The sequence below is a fragment of the Cygnus olor genome, chromosome 3 (genome assembly GCF_009769625.2).
Source record: "Cygnus olor isolate bCygOlo1 chromosome 3, bCygOlo1.pri.v2, whole genome shotgun sequence".
NCBI lineage: Eukaryota > Metazoa > Chordata > Aves > Anseriformes > Anatidae > Cygnus > Cygnus olor.
In genome coordinates this window covers 10,679,201-10,694,340 of record NC_049171.1, presented here as the reverse complement: position 1 = coordinate 10,694,340, position 15,140 = coordinate 10,679,201, and the positions used below count along the sequence as shown (strand labels likewise).

The 15,140-nt window shown below is 41.4% G+C and overlaps 1 protein-coding gene across 3 annotated transcripts; it reads right to left on the bottom strand.

Moving 5' to 3' along the window:
- Window positions 1–1,638: 1,638 nt before the first annotated feature.
- On the bottom strand, window positions 1,639–14,724 carry LAPTM4A (lysosomal protein transmembrane 4 alpha). 3 transcript variants are annotated; one of them, XM_040553441.1, is made up of 7 exons: window positions 14,282–14,724; window positions 7,972–8,092; window positions 5,757–5,833; window positions 5,548–5,670; window positions 4,360–4,455; window positions 2,940–3,038; window positions 1,639–2,421 (listed from the first exon to the last, which is right to left on the bottom strand). In XM_040553441.1, the coding sequence occupies exons 1-7, from the start codon at window positions 14,378–14,380 to the stop codon at window positions 2,347–2,349; spliced, it is 690 nt and encodes a 229-aa protein (XP_040409375.1). In that variant the 5' UTR covers window positions 14,381–14,724; the 3' UTR covers window positions 1,639–2,346. The 3 variants fall into 3 exon arrangements, with proteins under 3 accessions (XP_040409375.1, XP_040409377.1, XP_040409376.1); XM_040553443.1 differs by lacking the exon at window positions 14,282–14,724 and adding an exon at window positions 13,733–13,751; XM_040553442.1 differs by lacking the exon at window positions 14,282–14,724 and adding an exon at window positions 9,756–9,820 and having other exon boundaries at window positions 7,972–8,986.
- Between the last annotated feature and the right edge of the window lie 416 nt (window positions 14,725–15,140).

The window sequence follows — 15,140 nt, the reverse complement described above, 5'->3', positions numbered from 1 at the left end:
AGTTTCATACACAAAGTTTCAGCTGTGTGATTCTTAGACCATTCCGAACTACAGGAAGGAGATGGGAGCTAGGAAGGTGTCACTCTCTCTTCTCAGGTGACAAGTAGTAGGACACAGTCTCAAGTTGTACAGGGGACACACAGACACACAGATTTTCTAGGTTGGAAGAGACCTCAAGATCATCGAGTCCAACCTCCGACCTAACACTAAGCACTCCACTAAACCATATCGCTAAGCTCTACATCTAAACGTCTTTTAAAGACCTCCAGGGATGGTGACTCCACCACCTCCCTGGGCAGCCCGTTCCAATGCCTAACAACCCTTTCGGTAAAGAAGTACTTCCTAACATCCAACCTAAAACTCCCCTGTCGCAACTTTCGCCCATTCCCCCTCGTCCTGTCACCAGGCACGTGGGAGAACAGACCAATCCCCACCTCACTACAGCCTCCTTTAAGGTAACTGTAGAGCGATAAGGTCGCCCCTGAGCCTCCTCTTCTCCAGGCTGAACAAGCCCAGCTCCCTCAGCCGCTCCTCGTAAGACTTGTTCTCCAGACCATAGGAGGTTTAGATTAGTTATTAGGATGAATTTCTTCACAGAGAGTGGTCACACATGGAAACAGGCTGCCCAAGAAAGTGGCGGAGCCTCCATCCCTGAAGGTATATAAGGTGTGTGGACACAGCGGTTTAGTGGTGGGACTTGGTAGGTCAGGCTGAGAGTTGGGCTTGATGATTTAGAAGATCGTTTCCAACCTAAAATGACAGATTCTTTCAGTTTCCCTGCAGAAACTGAAATTGACTGCATTTTAACAGTCTGCAAGCACCTAAAGACTCCCCCTTTCTGGAGTCCAGACCCACAAGAACATAGAAACTAGGTGCAGCTCAGACACCTGTGTGCACAGGGTAACTGGAAACGCAGGGTGCAGGACAGCAGCACAGGACATTCATGCACTGGTACAATTTAAGGTGCTCTCACAGACTGCAGCTTTGGTAAAGAGAAAACTAAGGAACCTATGGCTGATATTTGGTAATGACCAAAGGCATTTTTAAACTTCAAAGGGACAAGAAGGAGGTACATACTTCAGGTGAATAGAATAATCAACAGCCTGCATGCTCCAGCAGTGTTAATCCTTTCCCCTAGTTTAATCACAGATCCCTTTCATCTGCCATAGTAGGAAGCCAGTTTCTCTTCAGCTATATTAGCAGATCAGTAAAATAGCTTTTATCTGTAACCACAAAGAAGGAAGAGTAGAAAGATATTTTTTAAAAGGAGAACACTACTGATGTTATGGCATATGTCCAGTAACTTTGGACATTTTCCAGTGAAAATACTTTTTAGTCCTACTGGGTGTCTGTCCTGCTCTTAACATCTGAGCTTATCAGACATTGAATTTGCCCAGAGGGCTGGACACCTCGAGTACAATTCGAGTACAAAAAGCTGCAAAACAAGCTTATACACTAAAGGGGATCCATGTTCTCCACCCAAAGGAGGACTTCTACTGGAGAACACAGATCAACCACCGAACAACCCCATAGGGAATCAGGGTTCACTAAGCTGTATGTATATGGGATTATCTGCAGTACACTGAAGCACTTAAAATAAGTTTTTTTAAACAGGAAAAAAGGCAGGCCAGTCAAGGCTACTGGTAAACATTTCGTAAAAGATTTATTTAAGTATCATTTATCACAAAGAAGAAAATACATATAAGATTAGAAGCATGCAACCATCATCTACATTTCTATTTATTTTTCTTGCACTCACAGCACATTGTAATACAACTCCTGTGCCAACCTCGCTTCTTCCTGAAAATACTATGTTTCAGGACATGGGATAAACAAAAAAACAACACAGGAAGGTAAGATAACATATGAGAAAAGTGCAAAGTAAAAAAATTCATGTATATACCACATTCAAACCCCTCCCCCTCCAAAAACTGGATAAAGGCAAACTATCATTTTGCTGCACAATCAGATTGTCTTTATGAACTACTTTACAAAAAAAATTAATATAAATTAAGGGCACGATCCTGCAGACACTTATATTTGTAGCTAACTTTAATCATATATTGGCTCAGTTGATATTAAAAGCCACAAGTTAGTCACACAAATAAGTTTATGCAGTATAAAGCCCTCAGGCAATAAAATGTTTAAGAGCATTAAGGAGAACAAAAATTAAAGCAAACAAAATCACTCCCAGATGTTTTGCTTAGTAAGTTTATATCAAACATTTTAAACAGAACAGTTTGCTCCTAAAGCCCTGAATATTTCTATTACTTAAGCAGTTTTGCAAGATTAAAAGACAAAACCCCCAAGAAGCTGGTACAGATGTTAATTAACATAAAAGTTGCTTCAGGCAGGTATGTAGGGAGGTGGAGGTTCCTTCTCAGGCATCTTCACTGCCATTTCATAGGTTGGCAGAACATACTGGAGAGAAGACATTTTGAAGTGATTAATGCCGAAGGTTGAAGAAAAAAAGCATAATAAAAACATGCATACCACATCAGCAATTTAATTCTCTGTTGCAGGCAAATATTTTTGAGAACTTACTGATACCTCTAGTAAGCTACTGAGGAAGTGAAAGGCACACAGTTTACTGCTTCAATGACCTAGGGTTAGCTTCAGTAATTCTACCCCTCTCTTGGTTTTGCAAGACAGCAAGGAAGGTTTTGATGCACGCAATCAGAAAGCTTCCCTCTGTTACAAAACACTCCAAGACGTCTCTCTATAAAAACTCCTATTTTATGAATTATAAGGTAACTCAATCTATCTTAACAAAGTCAAAGCAGCTGATGTTAATCTTTCCAGTCTTAGTTTAGAAAACTGGACCAGATGTGTAAACATCCATGAATACTGCGTTTTTCTACTTTTTTTTTTATTATTTAAAAAATTATTTAATTTAGAATTAAACATTTCGGTTTCCTTTCACCTCAAAAAGGTTTTACCTGTGGAGGAGCTTCAAATGCAGGGTACACAGCTATCTCCGGCAAATTTCTGTTGCTGATGTATTTATAACAGTTCCATACACAGTTGATTAGATACGCCTGAAAGAAAAGAGATTTCTCATCTTAAAAACCTCGTATACATTAGCCGATTCAGAAATTAGATGCTGTATTACATTTCGATGACAAAAAAGGAGCATAAATCAACTAAGTCAATATATATCCAAGGGATGGTTGCTTATTAACAGATTTAGTCACACATGTATATTGTTACTGTTCAGTCTTGCTATCATAGTGACTCAGAGAGGATGAACCCCACACGTTTCAGCAAAAGAATTCACAGATCCATCCAATTAATCTGTGTGCCTCAGCACAGCTCGTCAAATTAATCCCTAATTGGCTTATGTCTCTGCGGATCTCAGTCCAAACTTGCTTGCAGGAGGATGGGCCAATGGCACAATCCTGCTCATCCCTAAGTTAGCACTGTTATTTGTCCGCTGTGCGAAGGAGAGAACACACAGCCTGAGATGCCAAGAGAGCAGAGCAGAGCAGCCCAAACGTTAGGTTAATGTTAGCTGCTCTACGAAGACATACCATCTAATAGTCAGAGCGTGATTATTTTTATTGCTATTAATCTGTATAGTATTACTCTATGTAGTTTTCACCGGCAAATTAGTACCTAGTTAATATATAAGGTACCAAATTAAAGTCCCAATAAATATAAAAATATTATCTACTACGTTAGGCTTCCACTGCCTTCCTCCTCTCAGACACTCCTCTGGGAGAAAACAGAAAATGAGAAAACATTCTTTTTCATGACTTGTGTTCTTTTTCTTGAAATTTAATCTAAATGCAATAAAAGAATATTGTCATGGCCGATGTATACCACGAACTCATTTGTTTAACTAATGTGTTTTGCCTGCATTTCATTTTTTGTAATGCAAATGAATTAATCTATATTTAGATCTTCAAAAAAGGTAGCAACTGGTAATATCACCCTTCTATAGAAGGACAGTGCAGCTCTGAATTAATTACTATTTCCTCCTTCCATCATCTCCCTCCCAAAGCATGTGCATTGGTTTATTAGGCACAGTAAGAGATTTTTAAAGTTTTGTTTAGAAACCTTGTATGCAATAACTTGGTTCTGTTTCCCTACAAGCTTATTTATAAATATTAAAGTAACTCCACACATGCAAAAAGGTGGTATTTGAAGTCTTTGGGTATTTCTACTCTCTACTCAGAAAGAGTAGAGCTGCACACAACATACAAGCTAGTTCAAGACACCTGTATGAGTGAAATCATATTTTAATTAATTATCCTAGCAATTCTGCTCAAAGAAGTTCTTAATTCAATACATTCACGTATGTTGATAGCATCTTAATATAGCAACTCATAAAATGGGCACAGTTAAATTGTAACTTACCTTTAGAATGATAAATAAAGCAAAGAATACCAGAACAATAAACAAGAGACAGCTGGAATCCAGTGAAAGAAGGTCATCTTTGTAAGGGAAATCCGGCTAGTGGAAACAAATAGGGTGGGGGGAGAGAAAGGGAGAATATGAGTATGAACAGCGTACACTGACAAATACGAAAGACACCCAAACTTCACACCAAGTGAATTGAGGTCTTGTGTAAACAACTCTTCCAGAAACAATGAAAAGTTCAGTTTTTCTGTAGCTCCTTTTCTTAATCCTCCCACGAAGCACACTATTCATCCTGCCTCTGTCCTGCAAAAACAGATGACTACAGAAAAGGGCTACCTGTAAGGAAGCCTTGTAACTTCTACACTACAAGTCATTTCCTCAATCTCATACTAATACAAACAGCCCTGAAATTCCCTTTTTAACAGCTGCAGCACATTTGGCCCCCCACCTGACAACTCTTTACTTCTTATCAGTCCAACCAGTTACATGCACACATGCAAACTAGAAAACAAAAGATTCGCCCCTAAACTTCACAAGGAGCCAAAACACACCAAAAAGCTTCTGCAAATTTCAGACTCTTCTCATTCCCTGACCACAGTAACAAAGCCTCTCCCCAGCATCAAGCCATTTTTTGTTTTGTTTTCAGAAGAGTTTTTAAGCATCTACTTGCACAGATCTAAACACCAGCCAGAAAGAGTTTGTGATCCAAGCAAACTGCTGGTATGTTCTACCCACTGAGTCTCCTAACAGTTCGGAAACAAAACTAAAATAGGCAGCACTAATGACTACTCCATTGCAGTCTCATCAGAAGGCCTTGCTGCAAAACGAGAAGAGCCATATAGGATGTGAAAAGGAACCCCAGATTCCACCCCATCACGTTGCAGACCATACATCATATCACACTTGTGCCAAGTGTAAATTAACTACGGGCAGATTAAACCAACATCTCCCTTCACAACTATTTCTCTCCTCTCCCTAACTTTCCATTTAGGGAACAACACTACCTTTGCTCCTTCCATCTCTGATAAGCTCTCATTCTCACAACCACCCCAGCAGGTATCTTCTATGGCTGCTGCAGTCCGAGCTCCTCTTTTAGGGACAGGAAGGTGAGTATAGCTCTTATAGCACTCAAACCAAAGTTTAATTTCAAATGTAAATGCCAGCACGAGCTGAACAGGTACTTACCAACTGATCCAGGTAATCCTTGATTCTGGGCAAGTAAGTTAGAGAACTGATTGCAACCAGACAACTAAGCACAAAGTCAAAGAGCTGGTAACAGAAGAACGGGATCAGCCAGCCTACACGATGCTAAAAAAAAAGGAAAAAGCTGCTTATGAAGTATTTAATTAAACTGAAATAGCAAGTTAAAAACCACAGACTGTAAGTATACTTACAGCAATTGCACCGTACACCATCATTGCACTGATTGTGAACATGAGGAGGGAGATGGCAAATAGAACGCAGGCATTTTCTGCATTAAAAAAAGTGCACAAAATTAAGTATCAGTCATTTCCTAAAGTTACCACACTGCAGCTGACAAGCACACAAGTTTTATCCATTATTATGATCTGTTCTCACTCAACTGTTTCCCCTGTGCAAAATGGAAGCTGTGGGTTTGAGTAACTCTGTCTTCTACTGAAGGAAAAAGAGCTGGTTCAAGAAAACCAGCAGGCATTCAGAAAAAAAATCTCTGCCTTAATCGAAGGCCTGAATAAAGCTCAGACACATCAATTAGAAGCCTGAGAAAGTTCGACTGTAATGCAACATAATGATGCTTATTTGCAATATGTCAGTGTTGAAAGTATGCGGGTGATTAATTTTACAATTGGAAAGAATTTTAAGTGAAGTCAGCACACTATCAACCTTTCTACTTTAAAACGGTTTGATTATATAATTTGGTCATTGGCAGCGGGAACAGCACTGCTCCTTAAGTACCAGCAAGGAAAATAGGAAATCACTGGGCGGAAGGTATCCCACTATTTACAAGAAAAAGCAGCTGAACAGAAGCCAAGTGGTAGCAGAATCCAGGACACTCATGAAAATTGAATGATAAAGATTCCCCTCGAGCATCAGGGTCACTGATGACAGAAGCACAGCTGCTTTCCACAAGTTAGATTATACTCACTCTCCTTCAGCAGGCACACTTTACATTTTTAAGCACAGAAAAAAAAAAACAGCTTGTGAGTCTATAGATGCTGTAAGCTCATGTTTTTTAATAAAGCTGAAGCCAAACTCTTGTGGTTCACATGCTTGAAAGAGTTGATGTGCAACTGATCTGAAAATTACACTACAGAAACATTTGCATGCCTAATTCATTACACGGTCTACATACACAGATGGCATCAAGGAGGCCCTCCTGTGTCCGAAACGCATTGCCTTGATCAGAGATCCTGAAGTACTCGTGAATAACCAACAAGCATCATACCAGTAGTGACAGATTCTCAGAAGAAAACCCACACAATACGATTTTAATTGTGAGTATGAATGAAGTCCCTCTATACACACAAAAACTTTTAGCCCATATCAGAACATGGGGAACAGGCGTCTACGTCAAGGAACAGCGAACAGCCATTTTACACTAAAAAGTACTGAAAGCACCTTCAGAAGCATCATGTAAGTCATATAAGCTTAAGGCTACTACATATATCAACATTCACTACAGAACATACAACATTTTTACAAATATCTGTTGTGATTTTACTTAATGTTAGCTTTATGAAGGATTTGGTCCCTGTCCCCTCTCATTTCATTACAAACGAACATGAGTCACAGTTACAGAAGTGACAGTTCCTCAAGTCAGATCATGAATGAGGAACGAAGATCGTAAACTGGAACTCTCAAAATCCAGACCTGTGCTGTGCATCTTCACTCCAACCCTTGCTAAGTTTTAGTATAATTTAACAGGAGACTAGACATATTAGAAGTACCACTCATCATATTGCTGCACGCTTAAAAACAAGCGAAAACCACATTAAAAAAGAGGAAAGTACACACGATTACACATCATATATTACATTTATAAACCTTGGACATTAAAGACAAGGGTTTGACAGCAGCTACACTTGTAGACATCATACACTTCATCTGTAACAATACACCAGGAAGTAAGTTTAATTTTGCTCATAATGCTTTCTCTTCAAGTACTTGGCATTCTAATTTTTCCACTCAGAAAGATGGCAAGCTTTTCTCTTAGCAGGCTTACACACAACAGCTGTAAAGCTCTTTCCTCAGATCTGTGACAACCACTTATAAAACCCAGACACTTCTGAAAAATAAGCTCTATTTTTGGTTTTATTGACCCAGCAAGAATAGTAAATGTTCATAGATAGTGCAAATTGTTGATGTTCCACATGTACTAACACTGAGTGTTGATGAAGGCCAAGAAATTTTTAGCAATCATTCAAGATGCTTAATAATACGAGGTAAAAGTTATAAGAGAAACTTAGTGCAATATTTTCATAGTAGAACTCAGTAATAATTGGAAAAACATTCAGAAAACAAGAAAGCCATAATTAAAAGCTGCATGCATATATTACAACTATGGTAAAGGCACACACTACAATACTGCATAGTTTGTTTTTCAATAGGACAAACGAGCCATGCACCTACCAGCCATTCTCTCGGAAGCATAGTAGTTCCCGATGACTTCATACTGGATATCAACAGTTGGCACTATGTTCGGATGAGTCACTTCCACAGTCAGCAAGATGCCCATCAGCAAATTCACCACCTGAGAAAGACCACAGTTACCTAGAAGTTCTTCACACAGCAACAGCTATGATCGTTTTAAGGACAGTATTAAATCTTTCATTTCAATTAGAAATAAGCTCTTCGATTGGCGGGGGGGAGGGGGGCAGACAACAGAACCATTTAAGTTTCAAGCTGATTTAGTTAAAATCCTACCAAAAAAATGCACTACACAGATGCTAGTTTTAATGAATCGTAATTAAGTAAAGCTGCAAATGAAGAGGACAGATAGGGTTTGTAGGGATTCAAGTGCCACGAGCTGATACTGCACGATCAATACACAGCCATGTGGACTGGAAAACTGGGAACAGTTAAAAGAGGCAGGAAGGAAAAGGTACAATGATGAACTAGGCACATTTGCAAAGAGTTTCTGCTTCCTCCAACAATCTGAAAGGTGGAGTTGATTTAATGCACAACTAAGGTACTGCACCCTACTCTTCAGGGCAAGCAATGCAAGGGGATGTGCAAACACAATACATTAAATACCGACCACGAGAGAAAACTTAGGTTATAGCTTGAATCCTCAGCCGTAGCTTGCTTCCTGTTTCTCCCCCATATTAGATTTAATAGACTAGATCATTTATTAAAACCTCCTCAGACTGCCTATGCAAACTCAAGTGAAATTAAAGAAATTTCACACACAGACAGAACTCCAAAATCCATAAGCATCCCGCACTGGCTACATGCACACCAGTCCCTTTCCTTACCCTGCTGTTGAAGACTATTTCTGTTTCTCCATTTTGGTACATACCAGAAATGCTTTCAGTAACAGTAAGAGCTCAAAGAATCAAAAGCTGCTGAAACCTCTGGAAAATTGCCTTCACAGCATTTAGAGCCTATTCAGGACTTACAGGGGCATAGTTTCTGTTACTAGTATCTGGAGAGACAGGCCAAAGAAAAAGGTTTCATAATAAAAAAAACCTTCACAATGGTATTTTCAAGCCACAGTCATTTCTCCAATCAGTATTCAGCACAGTCACCACCACCAGCAGGATCTTTTACAATTAGGCTCCAAGGGGAAAAAAAACAAAACACAACAAAAACACCAAACCACCACAAACTGGTTTGCAGTTTCTCATGACGTAAGAATATTTGCCAGACATTTCTTCTTCTACTGCCATGGTTCCAGGGGTTTACAACACTAAGAGTGGCAACTCTATGCACAGCTACCGAAGTTTTAAGTAAAATAGTTTTTGAATGTTTTAAAGGAGTTTTTTTTAAAAGGAGTTTTAGCTTTTAAGACTCGCAGTTCATACTAGTTTCGTTATTGTTCCCCCCCGTCCCTTCTAAGTTTTAGAGATATCCTAGAGATAAGTTTACTTACACTTTCTCCAAAAAGAACCCTTCATTGAAAGCTGACAGCTTTGTAGAAATAGCACCATGTCATCATGTATTAGACAAACTTATTAGAAGCTCCAGCTACTTGTATCCTCAATTTTGTGCCATGGAAGGCCAAATATAGTGACTAGTACAGCCAGCAGCAGATAATCACATTTAGCCACTAATATCTTTGGTCTTGAAATACACTTATTTTTCCCCTCAGAAGTCACTTCCCACAGGGCAAACTGTAAAGCTGCTCACCTGCCCTTTGCTTAAATCTTATTTTGTTTTACCATTGTTCAAAGGTATAGAATATGATCTCTCACCACTCGTTTCCTGCTTCTCCACTCCGGCTTTCAATGCCTTTTCAAGCTTTTTATTTCCTCCTCCCTGCGAATGAATCAGAGGTATCAACCTATACTTTGGAAAATTACTTTTGTCTCTACTTATTTTAAGACGTTTATGTCGGGGTCCAGGTATCTGGCTGTTGAAACACGAATTTCTACTTTGTAAAACACAAACAGACTTGTTCAGTTATTGCCAATTCAATTATATACAGTCACCATTTTAACTTAAATAGTGAAACAGTTCAGAAACTTTAGCTGCTAGCTCTATCTTTACAATTGTAAGCTTCAGTGCCTTAGAATCGTGTCTCTGTCATCCTACAACTGTCACTGGTTTTTATTTTCATCCTACCCACAGTCCCAATTTAGCATACATAATTCTTAGTAATTTCACTAGTTAATGAGCACAGTTCAGAGCATCAAAGCTTTGTTTTCTCATCCGGAAACGGTGTGCAAGGAAAAATACAAAATTAGAGTCATTTGAAATCCAGCCTATGCGAATAGTATTTTTACTGTCTCATTGATCCTAACTTGAAACAAACACACACCTCTGCCAATTAACGCCCCGCGGCTTCCAGGACGCCATCGCTGCTCTTTGTGAATCATATCACAGTGCTGAGCAATTCATCACGTACAACATATGGATCGCAATTAGGAGGTACCGACAACTCCAAATTAGCAGTGCTCTCAAGCAAGAAGCTAGAGCTTGTATTTAACTGCAACCATTCCTCTTTCACAGAAGCTTGATAACAGCAAGACCACAAGGCTTGTTTCAACCCCGCAGTCAGCACGAACAACTGCAAGAGCATGGTTTGGATTGCAAAGCATCTTCACAGTTTTTAACTGAATTTACTCACTGTGAATAAAATATACATTCACAAGCAGTCTGCACAGAATAGAAAACGTGGTCTGAAAACACACATAACACAGATAAGCCTGAGAGCAATCAAAATGTCAATAAATTAAAAAAAAAAAGCCAACAGCCCTGACAAGCCAGCCCTCAATGGATGGCACACCATTCGGAGGTGACACCTCAGAAATCCCAGCAGCCCCCCTTGCTAGGCTTTTTATTTAGAAAGTCAAAAAAAAGAAAAAGAGTTCAAATTCTTAATCAAAAGATAGTGTCTATTAAGGTAAAAAAAAAAATGAATTTAGTTTTGTAGCGAGTACTACACTGAGCAGTTGGAGAAGTGTATTTTGCTTTTAAAACCAGGCTAACTGAGCTCAACAGAAGTTTGGTAGAGCTTATATCAACATAAAAAAAAATACAGTAGCTGGTATTGAAGTACAAAGTCAAAGAAGTAACAGAAATACTAGCTCTCTATACGATCAGAACTCAAAAGACTACAGAACTATAAAGAGCAATTAGCAAGCTCTTATCTCTATGGTGAATATATATATGGCTAATCATGCAAGTGCTTCCTATCTCTGGAGGCCTGAACATGAAGCCAGAGTTTCTCGAAGCACCCTAGAAGTCTTGTATGGAAACAAGAACTCCTACTGACAATCTGCTTCTATGAGCAAGAAAGGTTGCAAGAAAGTGCAGTTGAGCCTTGTAACAACTACACTTTCCCACCTCTCACTTTTCCACTATTTTTCTTTAAATGCAGTCTTGAAGAAACAAACCAAGGTGGCTTTGTTTTGTTTTTCTTGCTGGTATACTGAAAACAGAGTATTCCAGAGCTTCTAGCACTGTCAGGATCTGATAGAAACCAGTTATATTTCTTTTCTTTTGGAAGTTTTGTTCAGTGAACAAACGTCTCCAGAGATCATCCTGACCCTCCCCGTAACCAGTAGCAATTGCATCACTTTGATTCCATCCCTGAAGTTTGCTGCCAGAACGCAACAGCCACTCCCTCCAAAACAATGCTCGTACTTTAAGACTGTTTATTGAACTCTGATCTGATTTTGCCAATGTGTTCACGTTTCCGGTTTCTGGAAAGCACTGTGCCTAATAAGAAAGTTTACAGGAAGAAAACTTCAAAGCCACATGTTTGCAATTACGAAGCTGGGAATAGGAGGTTTCCTTTCCTTCCTACACAGGCCAGCAGCGAGCGTTACAGGGTAAACCAAACTATACCAAGCCCTGAAATTCAAGTATGAGTCCTCTAGGAACGCTCTGAACTCATTTTTTCACAAAGTTTATCTATTTATCAGAAACAGTGGCAGAAGAGGACTGAAGCATGCTTAAAAGAGGGAGTTTAATCACAGAGCACCTACAGACATTTTAGAAGATAACGCTGTTGTTCTCTCTAGACTCTCAGAAGTACACAGAAAAGATGGCGATACAGAACTTTTAATGAGGAGCTAAGTTCATTTGATGCAAGATTTAGAAGCATACACATAAGCAAAGAACAGGAAAATGCCTAAAGGAACAGTTACATAAGAATAACGCACATGTATAATGGCCAGAACCCTTATCTTACTGAAACATCTGGAGTAGATTGCTACAAGACTCCATTTTATGCTTGGTATCAAATCCCTTCAGGACTGCAGAGCACGAGAACAGCGTATTCAGTAAATACAGGCTGGCCAAGTCTTCACTAACACGAAACTGTTGTGGAGCTAAGTATCCTCCTCCACAAAGGACTACCTCCCTCAAAAACAAAAAATGTTATTACCTCTTGCCACCATAATTTACAGGTCTAGATTATTAAATTGACTTAGAAACATTAATTTCAGTCTTTCAGACGCTAGCTTGTGATAAACAATATGCATACATGGTTCGCTAATTAACATGTCTGAACAAACTGACACACCACAACCCATTTCATTTATTTAGGAAAAGTTTATCAGCAGAAACATTAGTTTTATTTTCACCGTCTGAATTGTAGTCAGCCTTCAAAAGGGATAAATTATAATTGTTTTGATTTAAAGCAACAGGCAGGACAAGACCACTTAGGAATTGGAACCTTCTTTCAGCTCAGACAGCTAACAGGTGGCAGACAGGTGCCTGTCACCTTTTCCCAGCTGACATCCCAGAAGAACAGGATAAAAGCTCCAAGTACTACAGGGCCTGTTGCGACAGAAAGCACAGCCATGCCCCTTCCAAGTTCCTGGGTTTCCACATGATCCTGTTAACAGGAAACGAAAGTGGGGAATGCAGCAAGGTGCATTTGTTTCATAACAAGCACGAGCGTCTCCTGACTGTTAAGGATTTCTGCTTTTCCTTGATGTACCAGAAGCATACAGTTGATCTCCTTCCATCAGCACAGGGATCTAATTCCCCAAGTTTTACAGGATTCCAGAACAAGGCAGATATTCAATACAGCAAAGGACTAAGTTCTAATATTAGCTCATGTAAGACAGAAATTAATCAACACTAGGTCAGCTTTCCAGTTTTTCAAACTTAATTTTTTACTCAAAAATATTAAGATATCCCTTTCCTTGAGTTTTGTTATACTTTTCACACCCTGCTGTGACTTTTCTTACATTGCTTTCTCCTGGCATTTTATCACTTGCCAGAACCACTTTCTATCAGTGGAAGAACTGAGAGAGGGGCAGAAGAAAAGAGGTAAAAATTAAAAAGTTAATCTCTCAGTACTTGCTGAAGAGAGACCATAAGCTCTCTAAAAGTAAACCCTCACTTATTTCTCCTGCTGTAACAGCAGTTTCTGTGCACGGTTCCTCCACACCAAGGCATATGAATGCAACATTCGCTATTTTACTATCTGGGGAAGGGTAAAAGAAAATACAGGCTTTGGTTACAGTTTTGGAGAATAGAAAAGCTATGATGCAACATGTTTAAATCATCCTCACATTTTTACCACCCGTGGGGGTAACAGGAAGGAAAGATGACAAAAGGACTTCAATAAAGGGGAACTTGCTTGGTCCACGTCTTAACTCAGTGTTACTGCTTTCACATTCTTATTTCACTCTAGTTCAAAACCATCTTTAATAAACGGGCTCTCTCAGTAAAAAAGAGTCAGAAAACAGGAAGTGTTTTGGAAAAAACAGACTTGTTTCTATAGCTCCCCAACAGCCGTGCTGGACGACAGAGAGCTCCCCTTTGCCACCAAGCTGCTTGGGACGGCCTCGGTACCGGCTTGCTTAAGACCCTCACCTCCCTCTCAGGGGTTACATTCAGGTCAGGAAGGACGTTTCTTATCGCTTTACTCCCCACATGCCCGACATTCCAGCCTCCCCGAGCACTTTATCAGCTCTCCTGCCAAGGACACCCTCAGAACTGCCTGAGACGCGCCGAGGCGCTACCCCTCCAGCCTCAGGAAGGGGACAGGAGCCAGGACCAGCACCAGGAACCCGAGCACGACGCCCCCAGGGCTCTGCTTCCCTTTCCTTTCCCCAGCCACTCGCCCAGGGCCGAACCCTGACGGGACCGAACGCCCCCCTCTCAGTGCCTCCCTCCCCTCAGGACCCCCCCCCCCCCCCCAAGTGCACATGCGCGCTGCCCCCTCCTCACAACCCCCCCCACACACACCCCGGACCCGAGGCGCCGCGCATGCGCGCTCCCTCCGCCGCTGCCCCCCGCGCCGGGCGCAGCCTCTCACCATGTACCAGGTGCCCAGGATGATGGTGCCGGTCCGCACATGGCAGCAGCCGCAGCAGCGGGTGCTGTAGAAGCGGTCCCGGCTCCGCTTGAACGTCATGGTGGCAGCGACACCGCCTCCCTCCCTTCCGCCTACCGGGCCCGCCGCCGCCGCCGCTCGTTCTGGCCGGGCGCTTCCCCTCAGCTGGGGGCCGGAAAACCCCCGCTCGCGCGTCACCGCCGCTCCGGCCAATCACGAGTGGGCAGAGGGGGCGCGGGGGGCGGGGCCTGCGGGAGGGCATACACGTTGCCTCGGCGACGGGAGATTGGCGGCGCGCTGGACCAATCGGCGCGCACAGGGTGCGGCGCCCTGGCGTTCACCTGCGGAGGGGCGGGGCGGGGCTTACCTGAGGCACGGTGTGCGCCAGCCTCCCACGCCCCTCGTCCGCCATTTTGGGGCGGGTCGGGCGCCCCCGGCCGCCATTTTGGGGCGGGACCCCCCGCCCCCTGGGCTTATTCCAGCGCCCAGGCTGCCCGCGGTACGGGGCGGGTTCCTCAGTTTCTCCTGAAATTCAGCCAGAGTTGTAGCGCGTTTAATTCGCTTAAATCTTTTTTTGTTATTCTTTTTTTTTTTTTTTGCACGAAATCCTCGGATTAAATTACTGATGTTGTGCATTACGTGCTAAGAGGGTATGGGATCAGGGTGTAAACAGAAGAGGCACATATTAGTTCACAGAGATGCTTTACTCTTTTTTTTTTTTTTTTTTTTTTTGAGTCAAAGTCCCTGTTCCTGAGCGTATAATATTAATCACAGAACCATAAAGGTTGGAAAAGCCCTCCAAGATCAAGTGGTCCAACCATCCCCCTACCACTAATGTCAC